The sequence below is a fragment of the Mastigoproctus giganteus genome, chromosome 6, assembly GCF_048544385.1.
Source record: "Mastigoproctus giganteus isolate SK-2022 chromosome 6, ASM4854438v1, whole genome shotgun sequence".
NCBI lineage: Eukaryota > Metazoa > Arthropoda > Arachnida > Uropygi > Thelyphonidae > Mastigoproctus > Mastigoproctus giganteus.
In genome coordinates this window covers 223,554,629-223,567,980 of record NC_143580.1, presented here as the reverse complement: position 1 = coordinate 223,567,980, position 13,352 = coordinate 223,554,629, and the positions used below count along the sequence as shown (strand labels likewise).

At 40.1% G+C, this 13,352-nt stretch overlaps 1 protein-coding gene across 1 annotated transcript in view; it reads left to right on the top strand.

Moving 5' to 3' along the window:
* LOC150085022 (tRNA (32-2'-O)-methyltransferase regulator THADA-like) overlaps positions 1-13,352 on the top strand; it is a 177,228-nt gene that overhangs the window by 146,890 nt on the left and 16,986 nt on the right. The window contains exons 24-25 of the mRNA XM_090376437.1: positions 877-992; positions 1,142-1,226. Of these exons, the coding sequence (XP_090232563.1) occupies positions 877-992; positions 1,142-1,226 (201 nt within the window). The remainder of the gene's footprint in view (positions 1-876; positions 993-1,141; positions 1,227-13,352) is intronic.

Genomic DNA, 13,352 nt, shown 5'->3' with positions numbered 1-13,352 from the left:
CTAACCTTTTTTTTTTATTGAAATGTATTATCATTCATTAAGCTTAATGAATTAGTATATGGTTCGATTATTTCATAAGATGATATGGATTCCAATATGATGACCTCTAAAGTTACAAAAATGGTACAAAAATTTGTAACAATTTCTGATATGCATGCAAGATAAAACTTTGTATACAACTCTCAATACATTTGGAGGTTGGTGGATCCAGCGATAATTTTTATTACTTTTATTATTTACATGCACATTGTAATTTTATTTTTTATCAGGTAATATTTTTAATATTTTCATTCAATTTCTTTTTTATTTTTTATTTTTTTATTTTTAAACTTTACCTGGGATTCCAGGCAGCCTATTATCAGTGTGTTAGCAATTAAGTTTGGATCATAACCCATTGGATGTAAAACTAATCTTCTTAAGGTTTAAATATTTAATAGAAAAGACTTTGTTTTTAAGGTTTGTTTGTTATTTGGTTTTTAGGAGCATTAGCAACTAAGGCCTTATTGCTCCGGGGATATGCGGTGGTCATTCTCTGACCTTTCCGCATCCTCCGTATTTGGTGGGCACAGGCTCGAACCCCGGTCTAATCAAGAAGCGTGTGCTATGCACTGATGCTCCTGCCCATGGAGGCACCATTTTTAAGGTAATTGTAATACATTACAAATGGTCCCTGTCCTGTTCTAATATGTGTCGCTATGTACTAAGTGAGATAAGCTTAACTAAATAAGGTACAGAATATAAGTCTAAAATATTTTTAATGCTTATGTTTAATATCATAATAGTTTTAAAAAAACTGCATATTATGTTAATAAGTCTGTAAAATTTATAAGACATTTTTATCTTTCTTTTAACAAAACTATATTTTTGATAACTTAGGGTGTTGTGCATTGGATTACAGATGACATGGATTCCAACATGCTGCATCTTTTATGGCATAAACTGCAGAAAGATCTTTTCGTTAATGATATTGTTGAATCTCCCGACAACACAAGGTTTGTAAACAGCTTGGATAAGTACCACTGTGTATTTTTATTATTAAATGGGAAAAACCTGGTGTAATTATAAATAATTTTTTTAAAAAATTTTTGCAGATATGAAAATAAACATATATCAGAATATTTTTTCTTGGTTTTCTTTTTAGCAAGCTCAATCTATTCAAGCAAGAAAATATTAATGTCTATGCCGAACCCTTACATATAGGATTTATTCAATTAAAGCAAATAAAAGTAAGCATGTACTGATAATATTTAAAAACCTGTAGAAGTTATTTATATACAAATCATTATCTTGCATTTTCATTAAAATATTATTTTTCAACAAGATAACTATTTTAGGATAGCTTCTCTCAAATGTATTTAATGGGTTTATGTGCTTATTCCCCCACCATAATCACACTGCTGGGAATGCAGCAGACTCAATAGATATATGCCTCTCCAAAAATCCAGACTCGGCCAGGTCCCTTGCCTAAGGACAGATGAAACAGTAGAAGTCTGTTTTTCTCTTCCAGGATAATGGCCCTATCCTAATTGTGGGTTATGTGCATTTTCCAAGAGGAATGGAAAGCCATTTGCTTTACTTTGCTTAAAACTCCAATGTAATCTGACATCTTGAAATGATAAAAACAGTGCATGTCCGGGAAGTGCTACCATGTCCAGCACTTCTGCCTTAAAACCACAGGGCTAGGTGAGAAATACTCTAATTGATCAGCATAATTTCCCCACAAACATCAGCTCTTAAAAAAACTGGTAAAGTCAAGCCCTTAAAAAAAGAACTTGACACCCTTGAATGCAATATTGTGGGATTTCTGGAAACACACCGGATCAATAAGGACTAACTAGATATCAAAGGAGCAAGAATCTATTTTTTCAGTAAAAGAGACACTTAAAAAAAAAGGTCTGATGCCATAACCAAGGTGAAGGCAATCTCTTTAAGAATAATATCAATAAGACTGCAAACCCAAGAACAGAAGTCAATGATAAAGATTATCCTGATTTATACACCAGATCATTCCCATTTGAATGAGGACAGCAACCTCTTTAACAAAAAACTCCAAGAACTAGATATGTCGAACAACAGAGACCCCTAATAATTATGGGGGACTTCAGTGCAAAAATAAGAAGATTCCTTACAGATGCAGAAAACATGACAGGTAAATGGGAGGGGTTAAACTTAATAAACTTCTGAAGAAACAACAACCCAGTAACTGTTAATACCCTGTTCAGCCACAGCCCACCACATTCACCTGGAATCTTCAAACAGCACCATAAAAATTGCATAGACTATGTTCTAGTTAGAAGGGGCTTGAGATCCTCCATCACCAATGTCAAAATGCTAAAAAAAATAGACATGGGCTGAGGCAATGAATTACTCTCCTCTCAGATCGAATTCAAGCTCAAGAGCTTTACAAGGGCAAGGAGAGGAAAGCAAACTGTTGTGAATGAAGTCAGAATGGAGATTTGCAAAAACAATCTATGGAAGAAATCAAAAAGAGACTAAATCCCATCCTAATGCAGTTGGTGAGCACCCTCTGATCAGAGGGGTAAAAAAGCAGTGGAGGAAACAGCCAAACAGTATTAGGGTTTAGAGCAAGCTTAAACAACAAATGAAATAACATCTGAAATAGTGGAAATTTGGGAAGAAAAAGGGAAAATTAAGATTAGTATTGTATTAACAGATTGGGAAAGCCAAGATGTGAGCTCAGCAGAAAACAGGGAAGAATGTAAATGTTGATACTGTAATCAAACAGCTGGACAAGAAGGCAGACAAGTGCAATGAAGCTGACCTCTACCACAAAACTAGAAAAATATGACAAATAATCAAAGAAATCTCCAGAACCTTTACACCCCCCCTCCCCTCCATTCAGTAACCATCAAGGACTGCTCACACAATGTAACAGGGAACATAGAGAAGCATGGATGGCACATTTCACCCAAATTTTCTACTACTCACAGTCTTGCCCTCATTCATAAAGACTGATTACGAGATAAAGGCAGATGACGAGAAATCTTTGGCAAAAAATGCTAAGAAAAACAGCAAGGATTTCTTTACTTATATAAACTCTAAAAGGAAGGGGATGAATGATTGGTCCACTTGATATTGATGGTTCGACTGTTGATGATCCTGCTCAGATAGCAAACAAACTGAATGAGTATTTTGCATCTACATTCACACATGAGGAGTTATTAAGGTTTGAAAATGGCAGAAAGTTATCATATTGTAGCAGGGTGCTTAATTATTTTTTAATAAACTGAGAGCAAAGTGGAGGAGAAATTGTTGAAGTTAAACATAAGAAAGGCACCTGGGGTGGATGGGGTCTATCCAGTTATATTAGAGGCGGCTGCAAAGCAACTAAGCAAAACCTTAGCCATAATTATGAGAGCATCCTTGGACTCAGGGGAGGTCCCCACAGACTGGAGATGTGCAAATGTATCCCCAATTCACAAAGGGGGATTGAAGGGTGACATGAGTAATTACATACCAGTTAGTTTAACTTCTGTTCCGGGTAAAATAATGGAGTCACTGGTTAAAGATGCATTGCAGGATTATCTAGACAAGACTGCAGCAATAATTCAGACACAGCATGGGTTTGTTAAGGGAAAGTCTTGTCTGACAAATTTGATAAGATATTATGATGTGGTTACAAAGGAACTGGATGCAAAAAATAATTTTGATATCATATATTTGGATTTCAGGAACGCTTTTGCTAAGAAAAACATGGAAAACAAATGTGTTGCGCATGGAAGACTATTGTACAAATTGGAGCAGAATGGTATTAAGGTTAAGTTGCTACAATGGATAAAAGGATTGTTGAGTTGGAGAAGACAGAGGGTGGTAATTAATGAGTGCTGCTCTTCGTGGACTAATGTTATTAGTGGAGTCCCACAGGGTTCGGTGTTGGTCCTCTGTTGTTTTGTATATTTATCAATGATATTGATGAAGGTATATCAGGCTTAGTGTCGAAGTTTGCAGATGAAACAAAGGTTGGCAGGGTTGTTAATGACAGTAATGGCAATGTGCTACTGCAACAGGATCTAGTTAATTTGGGCATAAGAAGTGGCAACTGAAGTTTAACCTTGACAAATGCAAAGTACTGCATATGGGTAGAAGTAACTCCAGAGAAATGTGCCAACTGTGTGGTACTACACTTAAAGTGGTAGAAAATGAAAAAGATCTGGGAGTAATTGTGCAGTCAGACATGAAGTTTTCTGAGCAATGCAGACAGGCTGCCAGGGCAGGTCATGGGGTTTTGTCAATGATATATAGAAATTTTGCTAGCAGGGAAAAGGAGGTGATTGTCCCTCTGTATAAGGCAATGGTCAGGCCACGCCTTGAGTACTGCGTACATGTCTGGAGGCCTCATTTTAGGAAGGATGTAGATTTGCTTGAGCGTGTACAGAGAAGGGCACCAAGATTGGTGAGGGGAATGAAGGGATCCTCTTACCAAGAGAGGCTTAAGTTCTGCAAATTGCAGTGGCTGGAGACTAGGTACTTGCAGGGTGATCTGATTGAGGTGTATGAGGCCTTGAATTGGTTGAGCATGCTGAATTCCGATGGGATCCTTTCACTTGTTCAGATTACGAACCTAAGGGGGCATAAATTAAAATTAAGAAAAGACAGATGTAGAATAGATGTGCGGAAATTTGCCTTTAGCCAGCGGGTGGTTAATTGCTGGAACAAACTTCCATCTGTCGTTGTGGAAGTTGATAGGTTAAATAAATTTAAGGGGGAACTGGACGGGCATATGGAGGGAATGGTGTGATTTTTTTTTTTTTTTTTTTTTTTGGCTGATGCTGCATAAGCTCATACACTTGCTTTCTTGGATCACATGCCATTACTACTACTGGAGGGGAGAAGATGGATTCTTAGCTAGCCTAACACATGGGTTGTGTTAGGGTAGCTAAGAATAGAAACAGGTGCAGGTATACTTGCGTGTACACCAATGCTAGTAGTTTAGTAGATGAATTTGAGGTATTGCTCAAAACATCGAAGGCAGATATTGTTGGGATATCAGTGACGTGGTGTCACACAGATATAAGGGATGCAGAACTGCAATGTGGGGAGTACAACGTCTACAGAAAGGATAGACAGGATAGGAAGGGAGGAGGGGTTATGCTATTAGTTAAGAAACACATAAAAACCAAGGAAGTGAAGCCAGTCGACATCGCTGGACAGTGCAGTGTGGAGTCAGTTTGGTGTGACATAAACATTGGGAGATCAAAATTGAGAGTAGGAGTGTGCTATAGGCCAAATGACTCTGATGAGTATAATAAGGAACTGTACAGGGAAATAGAGTGGGCAAGTAAATCAGAGTGTCTTATAATGGGAGATTTTAATTTCCCAGATATTGACTGGAATTTGGGGGTTGGTTACTCACACACTAGCAGGACTTTTGTGGATTTATTGGATGATTGTTTTCTACATCAGCATGTTCGGGAGGCAACTAGAGGGAGTAATACTCTTGATTTGATTATCAGCAGTGATTCTTCATGCATTAAGAATCTGCAGATAAATGAACCACTAGGTGGCATTGATCACAGTGTGCTGAAGTGGGATTTACTCAAAGAGGTAACTACCATTAGGGGTAAAGGGAAGGGTTATTGCTTCCGTAAAGGCGACTACGATGGACTGAGACAGTATTTAAATTCTATACAGTGGGACCAACTGATGATGTTACCAACAGCAAATTCAAAATGGGAAGCATTCAAAGAACTTATCTTGGAAGCTACTAGGCTTTACATACCAACTAAGAAATATTGTTCAAGGTTTAGGCCAAAATGGATGTCAGATGAACTAATGAGGCATATGGCAGAGAAGAAAAATGCATGGGATACATACAAATTAACACATGACACAGAAGCCTATGATAGATACAAGTTGATATGCAACCAAGTTACAAAGGAGGTTAGGCAGGCGAAGGCAGATTACGAGAAATCCTTGGCAAGGGATGCAAAGAAAAACAGCAAAGAGTTCTTTACTTATGTAAACTCTAGAAGAAAGGGGATGAATCAGATTGGTCCACTTGATATTGATGGGTCAAGTGTTGATGATCCTGCTCAGGTAGCTAACAAACTAAATGAATATTTTGCATCGACATTCACACATGAGGAGTTATTCAGCGAGGGGAATGCCAGAGGTGTATTCAACTCTAGCAGTAAGCTACAGAATCTTGAAATAACTGGGAGTAAAGTGGAGGAGAAACTGTTGAAGATAAACACAAGAAAGGCACCCGGGGTGGATGGGATCTGTCCAGTTATATTAAAGGAGGCAGCAAAGGAAGTAAGCAAACCCTTAGCCATAATTATGAGAGCTTCCTTGGACTCAGGGGAGGTACCCATAGACTGGAAATGTGCAAAAATGACCCCAATTCACAAAGGAGGATCAAAGGCTGACACAAGTAATTATAGACCTGTGAGCTTAACTTCTGTTCCAGGAAAATTAATGGAGGCACTGGTTAAAGAAGCACTGCAGGATCATTTAGACAAGACTTCAGTTATAGCTCAGACACATCATGGTTTTCTTAAGGGGAGGTCTTGCCTGACCAACTTGATTGGATACTATGATGCAGTCACAAAAGAACTGGATGCAGGGAATAACTTTGATATTATATACTTGGATCTTAGAAAGGCTTTTGATACTGTTGCACATGGAAGACTGCTACACAAATTGGAGCAGTGTGACATTGGAGGCAAATTGCTGCTATGGATAAAGGGGTGGTTGAGGGGGAGAAGACAGAGAGTGGTATTCAATGGACACTGCTCATCGTGGACTGATGTTATTAGTGGAGTCCCTCAGGGCTCAGTGTTGGGTCCATTATTGTTTTCTGTATTTATAAATGATATTGATGATGGTATATCGGGCTTAATGTCCAAGTTTGCAGACGATACAAAGGTTGGCAGGGTTGTCAAGGACACTACTGACACTATGCTGCTGCAACAGGATCTGGAAAGGTTGAGCAGATGGGCTGAGAGGTGGCAAATGAAGTTTAACATTGACAAATGTAAAGTACTACACATGGGAAACAGCAACCCCAGAGCAACGTATCAACTCTGTGGTACTACACTGACAGTGGTAGAGAATGAAAGGGACCTGGGGGTGGTTGTGCAGGCAGATATGAAGTTCTCTGAGCAGTGCAGACGGGCTGCAAGAGTAGCTCATGGAGTATTGTCAATGATATACAGGAATTTTTCCAGCAGGGATAAGGAGGTGATTATTCCATTGTATAAGGCGATGGTCAGGCCACACCTAGAGTACTGTATACAGGTCTGGAGGCCTCATTTCAAGAAGGATGTAGAGCTGCTGGAACGAGTACAGAGAAGGACAACAAGATTAGTGAATGAAACAAAGGGGTGCTCTTACGAAGAAAGGCTTAAATTTGCAAATTACAGTGTCTGGAGACTAGGCACCAGCGAGGTGATCTGATAGAGGTGTATAAAGCCTTGAATGGTTTAAGCATGCTCAATGCTGATGGGATTCTTCCTCTACCTCAGAAAAATCACCTGAGAGGGCATAAATTCAAATTGAGGAAAGACAGATGTAGGATAGACATGCGGAAATTTGCCTTTAGCCAGCGGGTGGTTGGTTGGTGGAACAGACTTCCATCCCTTGTGGTGGAGGTTGATAGCCTAAATAAGTTTAAGGCTCAGCTGGACAGGTATTTTGAACGAACAGAGGGGTGAAGTGGGTTTTTTTTTTTTTTTTTTTTTTGGCTGATGCTGCACAAGCTTGCTTTCTTGCATCAAATGCCTCTACTAATGCTAATGCTAAGATTTTATAGTAAAATATGTCATTTTATTTTTCGCATAAAGGTTCAATTTAGGCAGCACAGCTGTATTGAGACTGGTATAATTTTATGAGTAATGTGCCTAACGTTCATCCACAATTTCACTTTGTTCTTAGGTGGAACTGCAATAACACAGTACCAACTGAGATTGAAGGAACAGCTTAAGAAATTGAGGCATTTCTGGTTGCAAATTGTCAGGGATATTGGTAATTTGTCTTGATTTCTTATTTGGGGGTCATGGATCCGGCTTAAAGGTTATTTCTATGATAATTAAATGCACTGTGCTATTAATAAAACAAATGGTTGTACTTTTTAAAAAGTTACAGATTTTTTATGATTTATTTTTAGTGCATACATTTAGATTGTTTTAGGCATGTTCACATACAGGGTGATTCACTACCAGTGCAACAAACTTGCAGGAGGTGTAGGGGGGCACAAAGACGAATCGGAATCACATAGCATTGCAGGATCCAAAATGCCTTCGTCATGCGGTAGAGGATGTTGAACGGGGGCGGGGGGGTCGTGTGAACAGCAATCCCGCTGGAAGTCAGCATTTGCGAACCGGTTCCCGAGGCAGTAGGATGGACGAGTTCAAATGTTGAACTGGCCGACATGTACCTCGCGTATGGAGCTGCGGACTGTAACGGGCAAGCCGCTCTGCGTTTGTACCAGGAACGTTTCCCACACAGGCATGCTCATCATACGATTTTCACACGTGTGCACAGAAGGTTACGTGAGACTGGTTGTTTCACGAGAGGTACCGTGAATCAAGAGCGAACGACGAGGATGCCAGACAATGAGGAGAATGTCCTACGTCTTGCAGAAGACAATCCGAGTACGAGCGATAGGCCAACGATTGGGTATTTCCCAATCCACTGTATGGAGGATACTGTCAACAAACCAAATGAGTTCATACCATCTGCAATGCGTCCAATCATTGGAGCCTACGATTTATCCACTCCGGAGGACTTTTGCTACTTGGTTTCTTCAACAGAAACGGTTCACAAATGCTGAGGATCGCTGTTCACGCGACCTCCCGTTCAATGTCCTCTATCGCATGACGAAGGCATTTCGGACCCTGCAATGCTATGTGATTCCGATTCGTCGTTGTGCCCCCTACACCTCCTGCAAGTTTATCGCACTAGTAGCGAATCACCCTGTATACACCGATGAGCCAAAACATTATGACCACCTACCTAAATGATGTTGGTCCTCCACGTACAACCAAAACCAGATGTTACAAGATTTCTAAATGTGTCTTGTGGTATCTGGTACCAACATGTAACCAGCAGATCCTTTAATTTCTGTAAGGTCCGTGGTTGAGATGCCGCAGATCAGAGTTGCTGTTCCAACACAAACTACAGATGCTCGATGATGTCTGGGGAATTTGGAGGCCAGGGCAATACCTGGAAGTCTTCTCATGTTCTGCGAACCAGTCTCAAACAATCCGGGCAGTGTGGCATGGCGCATTATCCTGCTGAAAGACTGCACCGCCAGAGGGGAAGACCGTTGCCAGAAAGGTTGTGCCTAGTCAACAATGATGTTTAGGTAGAGTGTATTTAGTGTCAAGCGGCACCAGAGGTTTCCCCCATCTCCACGTTGCTTTCATTGTAGATGTGCCAGTTCACTGAAAAGGCCAGATTTAAAAGTGTATGGATATTATATATGTATTGTATATGCTGTTGTATATGCCGTTGGATATTGTATATGCTGTTGTTCTTCTGGCCATTTAGCCACTGGATCCCTGCTGAGGCCCAACATTGCTCACACTCAGCCCTGTGGAGGCAGGCCAGGTATACCGGCATTATAATTATTTACTCCGGCAGGTCCTGCCACCTAATTTCCTGATATTTCAGTGGCTAGGACCATTAAAAAAAAAAAAAAAAAAAAAATTGAACTTTCGTGTGTGGGGTGGGGGTTAATAGCACTAGGATTTGAAAGACCGAAACTATTGGCAAACATTAATTTGGACGTGTAGGGAAATCGCTTGTGTACAGCTAGAGTAGAGGAGGGAGACTAAAGACTGGGGGAAGAGACAGAAATATGGGGTCGATAGGGAAGGCAACCCAAATAGGTGTCAATTGGACATGCCCATGCTCCACCAGAGGGAAAAAATAGGGGTGGCGAGGAGACAAGAGGACAGTCACCTTCATCCCAGCATGACTGGGATGAAGCAAATAAAGCATACAGTTTTCTGAATTAATAATAGTTTTTTATATGTGTGAATTATTTTATTTTAGTACTGAATAATGTTGCTCATTGAAAAGTTAATCAGAATAAGATGAAATATTTTTAGTCATCTGCAAATCAAAGCACTTGCACATTAAAATGGCATTCCTTTTCTTTCAAATCAATCAGAACAAAATTAGAACTTGGAAAAAAAAATTAGGACTAGGAACATAAGAAATACACCTATAATTATCCACAAATCTCTGTATGTCGACCTGACAAAACTAGATACAGTGCCATCCATCCATACAATTACCCATAGGCTGTATCTCTCCTTTTCTACTCTATCTAGACTAAAGATGAAAACGGCCTTACGGAAACTTGAGGTTGTCACAGACATTCTCTCAGATATGCCAGACAAGCTGTACTTTCTACCTGGGAGTCTAAAACGCTGATGGAACTGATATTCGGGTGACACTCAAGTCAAGTGGACCCAATTTCGGCGAAGTCTGGACGGTCTGTGACAGCCAAATCCTCTGCTTGCACCTTCATGATGGTGGGACTGTTAGTAATCCTGGGTATAACCTCCATGCACAAGTACATGGTGGGTGACTACCCAGGTGTGAACCAACGTAAGCAGAGGTCAAGGTGTGGCACCCACACCACATGGAGGAATGCCGCCCCTCTATGTTACCAGGCAGTACTAGGTGGTAGATGACTCTCATCAACCGGTGCAATACCACCACTTTGCTTATTGGAGGCTTGAAATGGTGGAACCCATGTTTAGTCTCTAGAGCTAAGTTCCGATCAACCCTTCCCTATCTCTTCCATCATGCAGTATGATTGACTTTTGAAGTTATGATGAACATCGTGGCTAGATCCAATATTCCTTACATTTCGAGGGTACAGCTCTAAAACGGTGTTCGCAGGCCGGCCGCTAGTTAGTACACCGGACCGAACCTATTGGTAACTCTGTAGGAGGCTTCTGGATCAGCTAGTGTATAATTTTGCTACCCCTACTCTGCCAGATAATGACTAGAGGGAGTCCGAGTAGTGTGTATGGGGGGAGCATTGTCGAGGCCACGTTATGTAAAGGATCTGGGTATATTCTTACCATGTGTATGCCATATCCAAAAATTTCATTACTTCATACAGCATGTCCCACCCACTTTTTCTTACTATTGAATACACCATGAATTGTCAAACTAATAGAGCAAGCTTATCTGCGAAAAGATCTAAACCTCCCAAGCACTTCCTAATTCATTTCACAAATATACATGGTCTCAATTCAAATCTCAATGATGTCCATTTCCACTTGCAGTCTGCCAAACCCCACGTACTTTTTCTGACAGAATCTCAGTTATCGGTTGATTCAACTACTGCTCGTCTCAGATGCCAAAATTATACGCTGTATGATTCCTTTCACCTCAAAGGTGGTACTTGTGCATATGTCCGTTCTGATATTCACTGTCAGAGACATGGCAATTTGGAATCTCCTCTCTTTGATCTTCTCTGGCTTAAAATCTCTCTACCTCATTGTGTCAGATTCATCTGTTGTCTCTACTGTTCTCCCAACTCCACTAATCACTTGGAGCTCTTTGACTTCCTCACTTTGCAACTTGATTTTCTCCAGTCCAACTTTCCTAACAGTAAGGTAATTTTCCTTGGTGATTTTAATGTTCACAACTCCAGCTGGCTTCCATTTTCTAGTCACACCCACCTAGCTGTTCGAGATGCTGAGGCTTTTGCAATTACTAAAGATCTGGCACAGATTGTTCATTTACCTACAAGAATACTGGACAATCCTAATCATACAGCGGTTATCGTGGATCGAGCGCATGGGTTCTGGAACCGTAAATGGCTCGAGAGCCTACGAATCTATTCATCCGCCCACAATATTATGAATAGGGACAGAGGTATGCGTATGCATCCTCTGTTTGAAACTATCATCCTCAGTACGGATGAACGGTTTGCTTAACACGTTCCCAAGCTATTTCCGCTTCCAGTTCAGACCATGTGCCAACTGCACCACGTGTATTAGTACCATGAGCCTGTTATATATGGACGTGCTGCAGGAAGTTTTGTTACTGCTGAGAAAGGAAGCCGATGCTTCCGAAAGCTCCAGAGATTTTTATGGTTTTTATCCGGTTTATTTTAGTGTATTTTATCTAAAGGATTTTATCACAGTTTTAATGTTTTTTTTTTACATGTATATAATTTAATTTAATATAATAGCAGTTTTTGTAAATATTTATTTTATATTTTAGTTACAGTAAATACTTATTCTTATGGTTGGTGTGTGAGCTGATTTAATGCTAAAATATGAATTTGCCCAACCTCAGAGGCCTTTTTCAGGATACCTAATCATACAGCCAATACGCTTGATCACAAACAACCCTTCTAAGTACACGGTCGAAGTGAGAGGTCCTTTAGGCACTTCAGATCACAACTTGATGATTGTCTCTTCTCCAATGGAACCTTTATCTCATGGCTATTCCCAACATTGTGTTGTTTGGCATTACAAGAAGGCAAAATGGGATGACTGCAAGACTTCTTTTCTTCTTTTCCTTGGTCAGATTACTCTTTCAAAACTTCCGATGTCAATGTTTGCTCAGATCGTGTCAGTGAAATTATTCTTGCAGGAATGGAATCCTTTATCCAACACTCCACTTTAAAATCTTGTCCTTGGTTTTCCAATAAATGTGCTAAGGCTGTTCAAGAGAAGAGATGTTGCATATCGTGATTGGCTTGTTTCTAATTCTTCAGTTTCATTTTCTGCCTACACCAAAGCTCGCAACAATTGTAAAGCAGTTATTAATCAGTCCAAACTAGAGTTTGAACAGGCTAAGAGTAGAAAAATTGCTTCTTCCCTAATTGTAGCCAAGCATTCTGGTCTCTTGCCAAAGCTATTGGCTGCAACATTTCCCTATCTCTGCTCCCACCTCTGTCCTAACCATATGGTTCTGTTGTCACTTCGGCCAAGGATAAAGCTGACCTGCTAGCATCCCTTTTTCGTCCAACTCATGTATTAATGATCTTGGTAAAACACCTCCCACCATTCCCAACATGCTCCATTCAATGCCTCCTGTGGTCTTCCGTCAAAAGGATGTCAGAAGGATTTTGACGAATCTTGATGCTAAGAAAGTTCCAGGTCCTGATGGTATTTCTCCACTTGTTCTCAAAACCTGTGCTCCTGAACTTACTCCTATTCTTTGCCGCCTTTTTTCACTTTCTTATTCCAAAGGTGTTTTTCCTTCTGCTTGGAAATTTGCTCATATCCAGCCAGTTCCTAAAAAGGGTGACAAATCTCTCCCATCCAATTATCGTCCCATTGCAATTACTTCTACTCTTTCTAAAGTAATGGAGAAATCAATTAACCGCCAACTCTTAAACTACCTAGAAA